Source organism: Crocodylus porosus, unplaced genomic scaffold (genome assembly GCF_001723895.1).
Source record: "Crocodylus porosus isolate Cpor-Errol unplaced genomic scaffold, CroPor_comp1, whole genome shotgun sequence".
Taxonomy (NCBI): domain Eukaryota; kingdom Metazoa; phylum Chordata; order Crocodylia; family Crocodylidae; genus Crocodylus; species Crocodylus porosus.
Genome location: NW_017728931.1, coordinates 106,027,195 through 106,041,680, shown reverse-complemented (window position 1 = coordinate 106,041,680; position 14,486 = coordinate 106,027,195). Strand labels below are relative to the sequence as shown.

The window sequence follows — 14,486 nt, the reverse complement described above, 5'->3', positions numbered from 1 at the left end:
TTGGCATCAGTAGTGACTCCAATATCCTTTTCTTCCTCTGTACGGACGAGAAAGGAGTTCCCCAGCGAGTAAGTCTGCTTCTGGTTCTTCCTCCCCAGGTGCAGTACCCTGCACTTGTCAGTGTTGAAACCCATCCTGTTCTCATCCGCCCACCCCTGTAACCTGTCCAGGTGCAATTGCAGCCTATTCCTCCCTTCTAGCATGCTCACTTCTCCCTACATCTTTAGTGTCATCTGTGTATTTGAACAGGGTGCTTTAACATGGTGCTTTTACCCCCTTGTCCAAGTCACTAATGAAGACGTTGAACAGTGCGGGCCCGAGGACCAAGCCCTGCAGAACCCCACTGCCCACATCCCTCCAAGTAGAGTAAGACTCGTCTACCACCACTCTGAGTGCGGGCCTCCAGCCAATTAGTGACCCATCTGACTGTGTAGGTATCGATGCCACAGTCTTCTAGTTTTTTTTTTAATGAGAACAGGGCGAGAGACAGTGTTGAAGGCCTTCCTAAAGTCCAGAAAGACTGTCCACCACGACATCTGCGTCTAAGGATTTTGTGACCTGGTCAGAAGGCCACCAGGTTGGTCTGACAGGACCTGCCTCTAATGAACCCATGTTGGTTGCCTCTAAACATAATCTCCCCTGCTGGTCCCTTGTTGACATGCACCAGGATAATTCTCTCAAACAGCTTACCTAGGACCAAGGTAAGACTAACTGGCCTATGGTTTCCTGCAATAAAAAGGAATTCTGTAGATATATGAAAAGTAAGAGCAGTGATTCCATACGTCCCTGGAGTCACCGGCTGTCCTTTTTGAGAAAACTTGGAGGGTTGGGTAAAGTCCTAAATGACTGGAAAAGAACAAATGCAGTGACCATCTTTAAGATGGAGACAAAGGAACATCTGGGGAAATACAGACCAGGGAGGGAAGAAGCTATGATTTTTTTAAAAAAATAAAAAACCCTGATTTTTTTTAATTAAATTGAATTTTTAATTTTTTTATTTAAATTATAATTAAACTTTCTTTTTTAAAAATAAACCAGCTTAAAATGAAATTTCAGTTTAATACAGTATAGGATAAGGTATAAATTTTAGTGTAATCTATTAAAATAATTTAAATAAAATGTTTGAGTTCATGAGCCTCTACGAAAAATTCTGTAGTTAAAGGCTGATTTTCATCTGTATAAGAACGAGGGAGAAAATGTCTAACTTTTGTGGTCTGTCTTTAAAAGACATAGCTTTTTTTTTTCTTTTTAAGAAATGTTTCATGTTCCAAGCCAAACAAGCCAAATCAAGTCCAAATTCATGAGTCAGTCCAGAACCATAAGTGGCCCTACAATCGGCAAACATCCTCCATCCCCCCCAAGGTGTATCAGATATTTCCAAAGTCTTTCGGCGGGCATCCTATGTGCAGGCCTAAGCCTGGAGGCTTGGGATTCATATGTCCCCAATTTTTGCCTGCCTTCAGCCATATGGCCACAGGAACGAGCTAGGGAGGAGCCTCCCATTTCCATAAAGTAGGCTTTAAGCCCCAACACCTTGGCAGGTACTAAACCACACCAGAAGAACAGTTATCCCTGGGAATGCTTAAGGAAAACTGCCTTCATGGACCCAGATACATGGTGTTTCCCCTAGTCTGAAGCTAGAAGGGTCATTACAAGATTCCATGTATTAGAGGCTTAACCCTGCGAGGGATTCAGGGTCTATGCTACTGGGTGCAAACAATCAGCAAAGTGTTCGCAGGTATTGGAACCTTATGCTTCAAATGGAAACTTGGAGGAAGATAATGAAGCATACCTGAAGCTTTTATCCAAATCTTTTAGCCAAAGATTTAAGTATTCCAGGAATAAAGAAAAATGTTGAAATTGCAAAATACTTCCATACCAACCAGTTTGCTTCAGCTTCACTGAAGAAAGATGGAGGAACCAAGCTAATTCTTCCCCAAGATGTATGATGGAATTGAGTGGTTGACTGCTTTGAGCTGTTTATTAAGAACTAACTGGCCTCTTGTGACCACTGTGAAGAAAATTGTGACAATATTGATTAAAGTGTCAAAGTTATAGTAGTCAACATTGAACTCAAGAGAAATGTTAAAGATATGTTGCATATATTAAAACTTATTTCCGTAGCGTTGGAGAAATTACAGAAAGTTTGCAGATGCGGTTGCATTTGGAAAGAGCTTCAACAAACAAAGCAAGAAAAATCCAACAGCAAAGTTAAATTGCAGGCAGTAAAGAAGTAGATGGATTTCTTGCCAGTGTTCTTAACACAAAATACCAGGGTAGATACCTAACTGCCAAAAAGGAAAATGCTGCTATGACATGGGCATCTGCTAATCATTCATGCCAACCATAATAAATTTCAGCTAGCAGTGAACTATTTAAGGAGTATATGTTTACCAAGTATGTTTTACAGAAAGTCACACTGTTGAACTCAAAGAGGTTGCTAGCACCAGGAACCCAGGTTTGTTGAAGAGCTAAATCAGCTTTTACCAGCTGTAGCTGTTTCTGCAGGTGCCGCATGAATGGACCAGTCTAAATAAAGAAAATATTCTAAGCTGAAAAATTGACTGGGAGTCAAAAAAAGGAGGAAAGCTTGCTTTTCTTGACCAGCCTATGAATAAAAAGGGGCAGGATGAGATTTTTATGAGTTGAAAGAAAGCGGATGAAATTTTTCAAAACAGCCTAGGTAAAAAATGGTTGTCTTGTTTAAAAAGAAATATGCAAGTAGGAACTTAAGCTCAAATGACTTTCATTTAGGCATTTTAGAAAAAATTTCCTCAGGGCAACCTGGCATAAGTGGGTTAATTCACTAACCACAGTTCATATTTCTAATACTATAACAGGTTTACTGCTAGTATTTAATAAAGCAGTTAGTTCTAAATGTGCACCATATTTTTTTTTAAGTTTCTTTATTCAAAACATCAACATTTTATTTAATAGAGTTGCCACCACCCAGGGACGGACTTGATTCTGGCACTGTGCCCCCTGGGAAACACAGGCCTTAGTAACCCTCAAGGGTACTTCACTGGCTTCAAGAACTTGGGGTGCTTCCCTCAGTTGGAAGCACAAGTAGTGGTCTCCTGTAGTCAGCCAAACCAAGGGGACCCCAAGGCATAATCCAGACCCACTTCCAGTAAGTCTCCCACGCTAGGTACAAAAGAGGACTTTATTGGTTACAAGGAGTAGGGTTGGAATAGGGTACAGAATTGAGTAGTATCAGAGAAATCCCATAGAGCAAACAGGGTGGCTAGAGTAGCCTTTGATCCCACATCTGAGTTACTGCAAGCTATATATCTAGTTAGATCTCAGGTAGCTTAATCACAAGCATCATCCAGAGGCAGGTGGAGATTCCTTCCGGAGGCAGGCAGTTCTTTGATCATGAGTTTTGAGAGAGAGACTAAGTTTCAGATGTTCCAGCTCTTCTCTCTCTCTAAGTCCTCCTCATGGTTGCTGCCCCTTTCTCCTGGGCAGTCCTTAACTTAACCCTTATGACCTCATTTACCTGGCCCAATGGAGGCCAGCACCTGTTGGCTGTCAGCCAGCCAATTTGAAATGCATCACTGGTTGCTGGGCAGAGAGGCAATCTCTAGCCCACCAGGGAGCCCAAGCCCCTCACCTAGATATGTGATGCCAGTCACATAGGCAGAGGGAGCAGATTTCCCTTCTCCTTCAGGAATGTATCCAGCTCGGGTTACCTAAAGAGATGGAGTAAGGTGTATACCCTCTGCAGGGCCCATCCTAACCAAACTGTCACAGAGCAGAGTTTTTGGGGAGAAACAGAGGTGGCCTTCTGCCACAGAGCCCATGAGAGAATGAGGATTCATGTAGCCATTCCCAGAATAATTCTTGATCACTGGAGTAAAGATGAGGCAAGCAAATACTCACAACCAAGTAAAGTGAGATTTACTGTCCAAGTGAGAAACCTGTTAGCAAGAGCCTTATAGCTTGCCACTTCTCATGTCTATAAATCCCGTTTTTTCTGTTGCTTCGGTCTTATCTCAACTTCTTTTATTGAAGGAGCTGCATAAGTGAAATACTCTAAGAGCTGCAATTTGATTATAAGTGGTCTTCACTTACGTCTCTGGAAGAAGGTGTTGGAGAGAAGTAGGTTGGGATTTTGAAAGAATCTGATAGCCGAAAGGACAGGTATACAGCTTGTAGGGAAGGGATGGGATTTATTACTGCTTTCTTATATATTAGACCCCATGTATAATAAGGGGAGGTGAAGGAGAGGGTCTTGGTTGTGTTTCTGTAGAAGAAAATAAATTTGGATTACGTGACAGTCTTAGAAGGAGAATATGCCACATCTTGGATTAGAGAACATTGTAGCCTGAGGTTTTGGAGAAGAGGGATCTGAAAATATCCTCTCTCCATTTCTCTTCAGTTACTTAGGAGAATTTTCATAAAGCCTCAGATTCAGCATCTTGTGTTAACAAAAATGAAGAATTTGGTAATTTGAGATAAAATGCAAATGTCAGGGTTGCTCTAACTTTGTAGTTCAGATGGTAGTATACCTTGTTATAGTGCAGGCAGCTGAGCCTATGTGTTTTCTCACCTCTAGTAATACATCAAAATATGCATCAGAATTAGTTGCCCTATGAAAACAGATTACCACAGCATTGGGTGAACTGAACCTTTCCAGGTTATGCCTTTCATAAATGTTGCTATAGGAAAGCCTTCTTTTGTATGTATTAAATCGGGGCCACTCAGCTTCTGAGCATCTGGGACCACGTGCTCTGGTTACCACACAACCAGGGGCTGCAAGCTGCATTGGCTGCACACACACCCTGTTTTTCCCCCTGAGCTGCTTGCATAGCATGGGCAATTCGGCTCTCCCCTTCTCCCAGCTCTATGGGCTGTCCAGCAATGCCCTTGCACCATGTTGCTATCACGAGTAGCCCAGCTTTCCCTCTCTCCCAGGCACTCTGACAGGTCAGCAGCAAAAGTAGCTTGTCTACTCCCCCTCCTTCCTCCTCCCTCATTCCACCCTGTGTACAGTACCTGTCTCCCTGTCCCAGCCACAGGCACGACCCACCTGCTGTGCTGGTATCCCAGCTTGTTTATCTGTCACATCCATAGCTCAGGTACTGGGCCAGGAGCAACTGGGGAGGGGGAAAGGAAAGCATGGCAGCCAGGTGGGAGCCCTTGGGCTGCATGCAGTTTGCAGACCACTAGTTGGGTAGTGCTTTGTTAATTCTTGAATTTTATATATACTTTCATATACATTGCATTGATTTCACAGCAGAGCAGAAGAATGTAATCCTTGATTTATTTATGCTAAAACTGAAGAAAAATATACCCCATGAGAGTGAATAAATTATACCCTTGTTGAGTGTCTTAGAACAACACAACAGTATGTTTTGCATAAGTGTAACAGGCTGCCTACCAGGTTCCTTATTCTACTAAAATGAGAAATATCTCAGGGAAAGATACAGGTAAACATTTATTACCCTTATGGGAGATTGCAGGTGGGGTTTTTTTTTTTTTCAGCAAATGATTTTGTTTTCAGTGGTTTTTAAGCAATTTTATTAACTCTAAATATTCAGTAGTAGCTGTTTACCTTAACAGCTTCTGTTTCTGGAAATTCTAGCAGCTAATATTCTGATAGATTTATTTTTATTAAAACTGCCAGACATTTGATAAATGGTGAGGAGCTAGATGTGCATTCTAATATAATAAAAGCCTTAGTCTGTCTGTCCATAATTCTCAGGGCCAACTGCGCATGCTCTGCTGAGAAGTGCACGTGCCAATTGGCTGTGAGGGCCTGAAGCATTATGGACAGAAGGGATAAGGGAGCTGCTGCTTGCCCCCTCCCTTCCGCCCAACAGCAGCTGGTACGGAAGGCGAGGCGGTGAGGAAGGGGGAGAGAGGGAGGGAGGGGAGCGAGAAGCGGGGGTTTCCAGTGGCAATGCACCCACTGTTCTGCTGCTGCCTGACCCTGATGAGCCGGCGGAGAGGGGGAGGGAGGGAGAGCATGTTTCATGCTGCTGGGTGTCAGCAGCCACCACTGCAAGCAAGCTTCTCTCCCTCCTGCCCCCCTTCCCTGGTTCCTGGGAGCACGTGGTGGTGCGGAGTAGAGCAGCAGGGGGTGAGGGAACAAAACGTGGAGGGATGCACAGGGCCAGAGGCGGAGTGACGGTGCTGGGTGGTGGTGCTCTATCTCCGTCCCCTCTTCTCCCCCCACCCTGGCGATTCATGATGGGCAATTTGCTAGTATAAGCTATAATTGTTAAATTCTGCTTGTTGCTGAATTTTGTCTTTTTCCCAAATCTTTTGTTTTACAAACATTAAATGGGTTCTGGAAGCTTACAAAAGTATGGTTTGTAAAGAAAAACAAGTCATTTTGGTTTTTGTTTTGGAGCTGCATGTTTAATGGCCACCAAGAAGGACAGGTCTTACATTACACACTTGATCCAGCAGAGTACTTAAGCACATTTGACTTCACTTCTCTGAGCAGTCTAATTTCATTCAAGGGTACTACTCACCTGCCTGATGTAGCTCTTATATTTTGCTGGATCAGGGCCAAAGTGCTCAATGTCTTGCTGGATCAAGAGCTTGGTTCAGCTCTTTCCAAACTAAATGGTTATGATCCTGATTTCTGGTCACAAGCTCCTGTGGAAATCCAGTTGTAAAAGTTGGGCTTGTGCCACGGGTGGCTTCAGCAGCTCAGAAAAATAGGGAGCCCCTGCCTTAGTTTGATTTTGGAAATCCCTAATTCATCACAGGTTTAATTGAGCTGTCAATCTTGGCTCTTCTTGCACCTATTCTAGGCCTTCCTGTATTAGGATTCCTAAGTCTGTATTGGGAGTGAGCAAGCAGGGAGCAAGGCAAAGCTTTACTGGGTGGTGTGAGATGGACCAGATGTATTCATGTGAAATGCATAGAGTCGTATGAACTGTCCATCCACTATCCTTCCTATAAGGATAGATGCTTAGGTCAGTAGTGTTTGAAGGAAGCACATACTTGGTAACCTTAAGTAAACTGTAAGTTTTTGGAATGCCTAATAGGAAAATTAGTTTTAGTTGAATGACCTTGTGAGTCTCTCAAAAGAATTGCAGACCACTTAACATTTTCAGTTCAGAAAAAGGCTTTTCATTCTATGAGTCTGAGGAACCTGAAGTCGAGTCAGCGATATATTTAAGTGTATGTCTGAGATCATTACTTATCCCACTATTCATTAACCAAGATCAAAGTTTTTCAATACAGTAGGAAAAATAAATACATGCAGAAGATATGGGAAGGTACAAGAGACACATTTATCCTCTGTCTGTTTAATTAATCTATATTTTATATAGTTTCATAGTTTCTAGAACTATATAGTTTCAACTTTTATATAGTTGATTATCCATTGTAGTGGACTTTGATCTTAATTTACCAGACTGTTTTGCATCTATTTTTCCTAAATGTTTTCAAAATTTTAATTCTTCACCAAAGATCATTGATATTTAAATGCATATGAAATTATTTTTAGACCAATTAAGCATTGTCTGAAGCATTCTGCTTACAAAGAAAATCTTTAGATATTACAACTTTAATGTCATTCATTTCACATACTGTAAAGGTAATTCAGCTATGACCTCTTTATGCACGGTTGGTTGACTGATGGTTTCTTTTATAGTTTCGCTCAATGTTAATATCAGTATGGATACAACAAACTGATAGTTGCTACTATCAGTTATACACCGTGTATTTTTTTCTTTTTGAATAAAGTCTGCACGGAAATTCTTCTGCACGAGGCATAATGAATATTTAAAGACTGTGGATTCTACTGTGTTTGCTTTAAGTCTAACTTCAACTTCTGATGGTGCCTAGAGTTTATCTCATTTTATATGAACTATTGGTGGTTCATATAAAACATTATCTTTTCTTCAAGGTATCTGTCAGTTTCTTAAAATCTGAGCTGCATCTCAAAAGGGTGGTGAGATATCAGTTGGGTTATCCTTACTTCACAGATCCATGATCATACATTAAAATTGAAAAGTTCTGGTATTATTTATTCTCATTTTAGGATTTGGAGCAGCTAAATATAAGGGACCTTACTTTTCATTCAATGCAAAAAATATAAAACCTTACTGGTTAGAGAGAGAGACTGGAAATCTATGTGACTGCCTCTGATTTGCTGTGCCCAAGAGCAAAGTCTTCATTTCTCTTTGCTTTAGATACCCTATTTGTACAACTTCCTTTTGAAGTGTTTTAGACTTGGCTATTAGCCTTGGCTATTAGTCTGGATTGCATTGTGGTCGCTGCTATGACTTTAGTATGTACAAACCGTACTTAGCATAGTGAAGTGCTTTCGTTTTTTATTGTAGTTATTAGATACCACTGCAACACAAATTATAAATCACAGCGAGGAGTGTATTGAAGCATTATCATGATGTAGTGAATCTTTATGACAGCTTTTCCTTTGTGTCTTCAGCTGCTATAGTTAACTTTGTGACCTCAAATTTGTTTAAATCTCATCATTGTATATTCTGTAGGGCTGTGTGAAGCTTCGGTCCCTGATTCTATTTGGCAGAGATTCAGTCCAATTTAGTGGTTGAATGTCCAAATCCGAATTGAATCGGAGAACCTTGAATCTCTCTGAATCAAATCAGAACTTTCCAAATTGATACAGAAAGATTTGGAGATTCAGATGTAGACACAGCTTTAAATGTTTTTTCTACATACCTCTAGGTAGCAGGGGTTTGTGAGTGTTGTGATGCTGGGGTGCATGGAGTGTCCCACGGGAGCATGGGGGGCTCCCCAGCGCACTCGACAGCAGACCCAGAAGTGGACCAGAAGCACTTACAGCCCACTTCAAGGGTCTGCTGGGGAGTGCGTTGAGCCCTGCCCTGTGCCCTCCTGGCTTGGTGACTGGTGCCTCCTGGGTTGGGGGGGAGGCACCCGGGGTCCTCCTGTAGCCGATAGCCAAGCTGGGGATGCGTGGTGGGGGGGCAGTGCTATCGCTGGCAGACCTGGAAGTGGACTGGAAGTACTTCCAGTCTACTTCTGGGTTCATTGCCAAGCACAAGGAGAGCCCCCGCCCCCTGCATTCCTGTGGGACGCTCCATGCGCCCCAGCATGGCAAAGATCATGAGCCGCGTCTGGTACCTCAAGGTATGTAGAAAAAACTCGTAAAGTTGTGTCTATGTCCGAATCAGTGATTTGATCATTGAATCGAATCACTGTCCCTGATTGGGCTGAAACCTAATTGAATAGGGCCCACTTCTCACACTCCTAATATTCTGCTATTACTGAAAGTATAAACCAAGTAAAACCATTGATTCTGCTGTCTGTTGTTTGTACTTGAATGTCCTAACCTCTGAGGCTTGCCTGAAATTTGTATGCGTACAAAATGTATTGTAACGTACATTTTGACTTGCCACTTCTATTAAGGTCATTGTTGGGTATCCCTTAAATTTATGTCGGTAAATGTACTGTAGAGGTACAAAATGGCTAAAGCATGCAGATGAAGGAAGTTCCTTAGTTTTCACCATTTTCCTTATCTAAAAAAGGAAAGGTACTAATCTTTTCTTTCTCCTTGTGACATATGCTCTGTTTCTGACAAACCAGTGGTATAGCATTCTCCCTCAAGTAGAACCTTTTCATGTCAGTGTGTTCCATTGTGACTTTTAATATATCTTTTAAATCACTGACATTTAAAAACTATTAAAAATAAAACAAAACCCCCTCAAACCTATAACATAGGGAGTACCTTTGTGAAAGGTAACTTCATAAAATAACTTTCTTTGGGCTCTATGCCAGATGAGCTGCTGTGCTAGCAGCCTTTTTAAGAAGGAATAGAAAGAGACTGAAGCATATTTTTCCGTATTAAAAACTTACGTTGAAAGAATGGCTTTTAAAAATATTCATACATACATGTAAGATTTTATTTATAAAATATACTAATAGTAAGTTGCTTATGTTGCTAAAGGACACTTATAACAATGTGAATTATATGTTTCAAGGACAAAATTTTTGTGCCTTTTTAGTGCTACTCTTCTGCTTAATCTTTAGAATGCTTTAGAACTCATTTTGCTCACTCCATTAGTTAGAAATTTCTTTGGAAATAAGTACTTCTTGCATCCTCTTTGTTGAAGTGCATGCATACATACATGCACGGTGCTCCCTGTGGCATTTCTGACTTTCCTTCTGGTTGAAGAGGTACCCATCTTCCCCCAATAACAGCACTATGTTCTGTTATGAATGCACTTACTTAAAAAAAACAAAAAAAACTCCTCTAAAAGTGATCAGATTTGGGATTACAAATAATGTATGAAATAAAGAAAGGGTGTATTTTCCATGTGTCCTTGTAGATATTTAAGGCCTGAAGAGGAAATATTCTGATCAGCTTGACTGAATTGTAGTGCAGACATAGAATTCCATTAGTCTAGACCGTGATGAGATGTGCCAGGGTTTTGAATTTGGGAAATATTTGGAACCAGGGCTTAGCTGAAGCTGTAGTCTAGTTTTCAGCAAAAGAATAATTTAATATATATTTCCCAGTGCAGAAATTGCATGTTGATTTTACATGTACTGGAGCTACTAGCAGATACAAATCTTGTTTTTTGTTTTGGTGATCACTTTAACACAATGTAATATTGGGCTGATATTTTACAGGGCTGTTGACATTCATAGGAAGTTGGTATGAGTATACAGTATTTCTGAGAGAGAGTGTCAGTTATTGGTTTAATTTTATATTTTTTAATAGGACACCTTGTTAATAGCTGGATTTAATTTGGCAACCTCACCTTCTGCAAGTGAAGATGGCAGACATTGCTGTCACTTGGAAGTGTCAGAAGAAGCTGGATCAACCATTTATGTATGTGGCTAAGTATGTTTGCTACTTTAAGTACCCAAATTGGCATTGATTTGTTATTTATCTGAAGTGAAACAATGAGAAAGAGAAAAAGTTATTCGCTATAGGTTTCGCAGATTCCTTGTCAAGAAATAGCCAATTTTAGTGCAAAACATTTTCAAATGCAAGACAAATCTTATGGTACATTAAAAAGTAAATACATCAACATTCCTTACTGTATATTTATGTAGGCAACATTTAAAAAAATAGATCTAATCCTTAAAGACTTTACAGTAATGTTCACTCGGGCAAGTTGCAATTTTTTTCTAAGTCCATTTTTTCCAGCTGGTGTAACGTTGCAAAATTTATGGAGTAAATTACAATATGCTTAGTGGCCTTGGTTATTACTGCTGTTTGTAATATGGAGCAGGGAGATTCTCCCATCAGTGGAACAAGAGTGATAGGGCTTTTAGAGTCCTGAACCCAAATGGCAAATCTCCACCCCCACACCCCAGTTTTATTTGTTGCCTAAAGACTGCTATAAGCTCCTGTCTCCTCCTGCTGCAAGTTTTGTGCCATTTCCTAGAGGCACACAATAAAACTAAACCTTAACTATAATTTTCAAACCCTTTCTTTTCATCTGTGCAGCACTAAAGGTTATATTAATCTAGTGTTATAAATCTTATTTTTCTGGAAAAAATGTGTTTAAATATCATTAACATATATAAAAATGTTGTTGACTGGATGCTTGCTTTTGAGATGTGGAAGTAATGATTACCTTCTTTTGCTTCTGCCTCTGGCTGGGATAAGACGTCACCAGAACATCTGCTTACGTAGGAATCTCTTTGTCTACAGTACAAAAGATAGAAATATTTCTTAAATTAAACTTCAGAATCTGAGTACTACAGAGAGCAGTGAAATTATGAAGAGACCCAAATACTGTGTGTGTATGGTTTTATTTCCATTTCAGTCTTGTAACTTTCTCTTGTTTTTCATAAGCCAATCTTTAATTATCTTTGCTGTATATTTCAACGAGATATTTCCAGTATTACTCATGTAAATTATCCAAGCAGCAGTTTCAGGTATTGCCATACTAAACAGGGAGCCTTACAATTTTTTTTCCCCTACTAGTACCCACTTAATATCAAAGAAGGTAGACTGCCTTTTGGTGTGTTGATAACTATTCTGAGCATACTTTGACTTTTTGACCACTACAACTTGCATTTTAAATTTTCCCCTTACTTATAGTTAGGGGTATAAGTTGTAACTGTGCTGGTCTAAGGACATAAAAGATATCAGATTTACACAAAGAACCTTGTCTGCCCTTACGTGTAAAACACCCTAATATACGGGCAGTTATGGGCTAAGTGTCAAACTTCAAACTCTTATCTGAATAAAAGTTTCTAATTGATTTTTTGTTTTGTTTTGTTTTGTTTTTAATGAGAAGAAATTTTTAAAATTTTTAAAATCAAAATGGTTGAATGAAATTTCCTCAAATGAACCTCTGTGGAAAATTGTATAAAGTCATAATACAATTGTGAACAATTACAAATGTGTTATAATGCAACCTGTTATTGTTCACAGTTGATGACAATCACAGCAAATAGAAAGCATAAATACTATAAAAATTAACATACATGAATAGTAGCTGGGGAAAGTCTTAGTGACTTTGGGTAAGAGCCACGAAGGGGCTCAGGCATGACAATGTGAGCTTTTCCACACTGCTTTCAGGCACCTGGCTCTGCAAGTACAGGACACAAACCCTAGTTAAGCCCTATATTTTAAACTGGGTAGAGGTAGAAGAAAAATGCCTATGAAGGAGATTCACTGGTAAGGGAACAGGCAAGTCATCCAACAGGATATGCTGAAAAGAAGGGTCAGAAATCCTGTTTTCCCTATCTACATGGAGCCTGAGTTAAGCATGTGCATAGGATTCACAGCCTAAAACTCCCTGCCTAGACTTTGGTACTCTGTGTACTGATGTCTGGTTTGTATTTTTTTTTTCTTCAGAAGTGGAAACATGACTTTGTGGCACAGTGATGGTGGTGCATCCATGAAAAGGGGAAGGCCCTGGGTTCTGTGAATTGTTGTCCTGCACTTGTATGGGGTTTACATGCTCAAATTCCTTTGTGAATCTTGCGCTTTTATACTAGTTTCTTGATCACAACAAACCACAAGCCAATTTTAAAACAACTTTCTGTAATTATTTTAAAATAAAATAATACTCTATGCAGTCAAAGTAGTTGATGATCAAAGCACATCTTCATCATTGAGGCATCAAGTGGCTATAATATGGGTAAAAATATTCAGGGAAGATTCACTTGCCATGGGAAAACTATCATACTTGCCTGGCAGCCATGACCTCTAGCTTCTGCTTCCCAATTTAGGGGATTTGTCTGAGTATGGTTCAGAGCTGTATTCCACTATAGTGATCCTCTGCTGACAGGAAGAGTCCAGCATAGGATCCTTTAATGCCTTGTGTTTTTTTAGTGTCCTGCCTTCTGCTTTGAGTATTGTTAGCGCCATTAGCAAACTCAGAATATGGCTTAGAGGAATATTTAGCTCTGTTTAGTATACTGTGAGCATTTTTTAAAGAAAAATCTTAAGAATCACTAAAAATGGAAGTTAATTTATCCCTTGAAGAAGCTGTAGAACTCGCACAAACTAAACGTACTATGTTTATAAAACCTCACCAAATCTTTTTGATCTTTTAATAGATTTCATGTATCTTTTTATAGGTTGTTTATTTTTATAATATTCCAGTATAGTTGGAAATAAATATACCTTTCTATTTCTCTGTAAAGCTTAGTTTTACTCTGGGTGGTTTCATAGATTATGCACAAAGGAAGAGGAAAAACATTTTGTTGACTTATTTTGTAGAACCTAAAGTTGGACTTGTCCTTTTGTTTGAGAATAAAGATTTTTTTTAAATGTCAAGCAGTTTCAATTTTTATTTCTTAGACTATTGTATTATATTGTGTTTTCAAATTTGTAATCTGTGAATCTGCTGACCATTTCTTTTGCTCAGATTTATACAAAGTCAAGCCCAATCACTGCTTCCGAAATTGCATCCACGGTAAGTTTACATTTTCGTCATTTTAACATTCAATAGAACATTAAAAAGATTCACTCTAAGTTAAAATGAATGTGTGGAAAACTTCTGTCTCCTTTTCTGGTAGCTAATTTTTCAACAGCCATTTCTTTGGTTGTGCATTTCGAATGCATGGAAAATATACTAAACCAGTGGTTCTCAAACTTTTTTTTTCATAGATCACTTGAAAATTGCTGAGGGTCTTGGCAGACCACTTAATAGACTTGTTTTTGTTCTACAGATCAAAGCACACAACTCCTGTTTTATTGTCAGTAGTCTTACCTCTCTAATGCAACGGATGTGCCTCTTTTTTTGAGCAAAGTTCTGGGAAGTTGCATGTAATGTTTATCAGCTTTTACCTTAGGTCACTTTTCTGCAGACCACCTGAATGGAGCTCGTGAACCAGTGGTGGTCTGCAGACTACAGTTTGAGAACCTCTGCACTAAACAATTTGCAAATAATATTGTATACCTTTGTAATATATTTCCTGCCAAGATCTCAAAATTTCAGTCAGGCATGTTCAAAGGGTATGCATCCAGCTGGGCTGGGGTCATCTGACCCCGGTGCTCTTTCCTGCCAAGGCAGGGGGTCGGACTAGATGATCTACCTAGGTCCCTTCCG

General features: G+C 39.8%; 1 protein-coding gene across 1 annotated transcript in view; it reads left to right on the top strand.

Moving 5' to 3' along the window:
- POT1 (protection of telomeres 1) overlaps positions 1-14,486 on the top strand; it is a 173,258-nt gene that overhangs the window by 26,861 nt on the left and 131,911 nt on the right. Inside the window, exons 4-5 of the mRNA XM_019543458.1 lie at positions 10,688-10,798; positions 13,803-13,850. Coding sequence (XP_019399003.1) covers positions 10,688-10,798; positions 13,803-13,850 — 159 coding nt within the window. The remainder of the gene's footprint in view (positions 1-10,687; positions 10,799-13,802; positions 13,851-14,486) is intronic.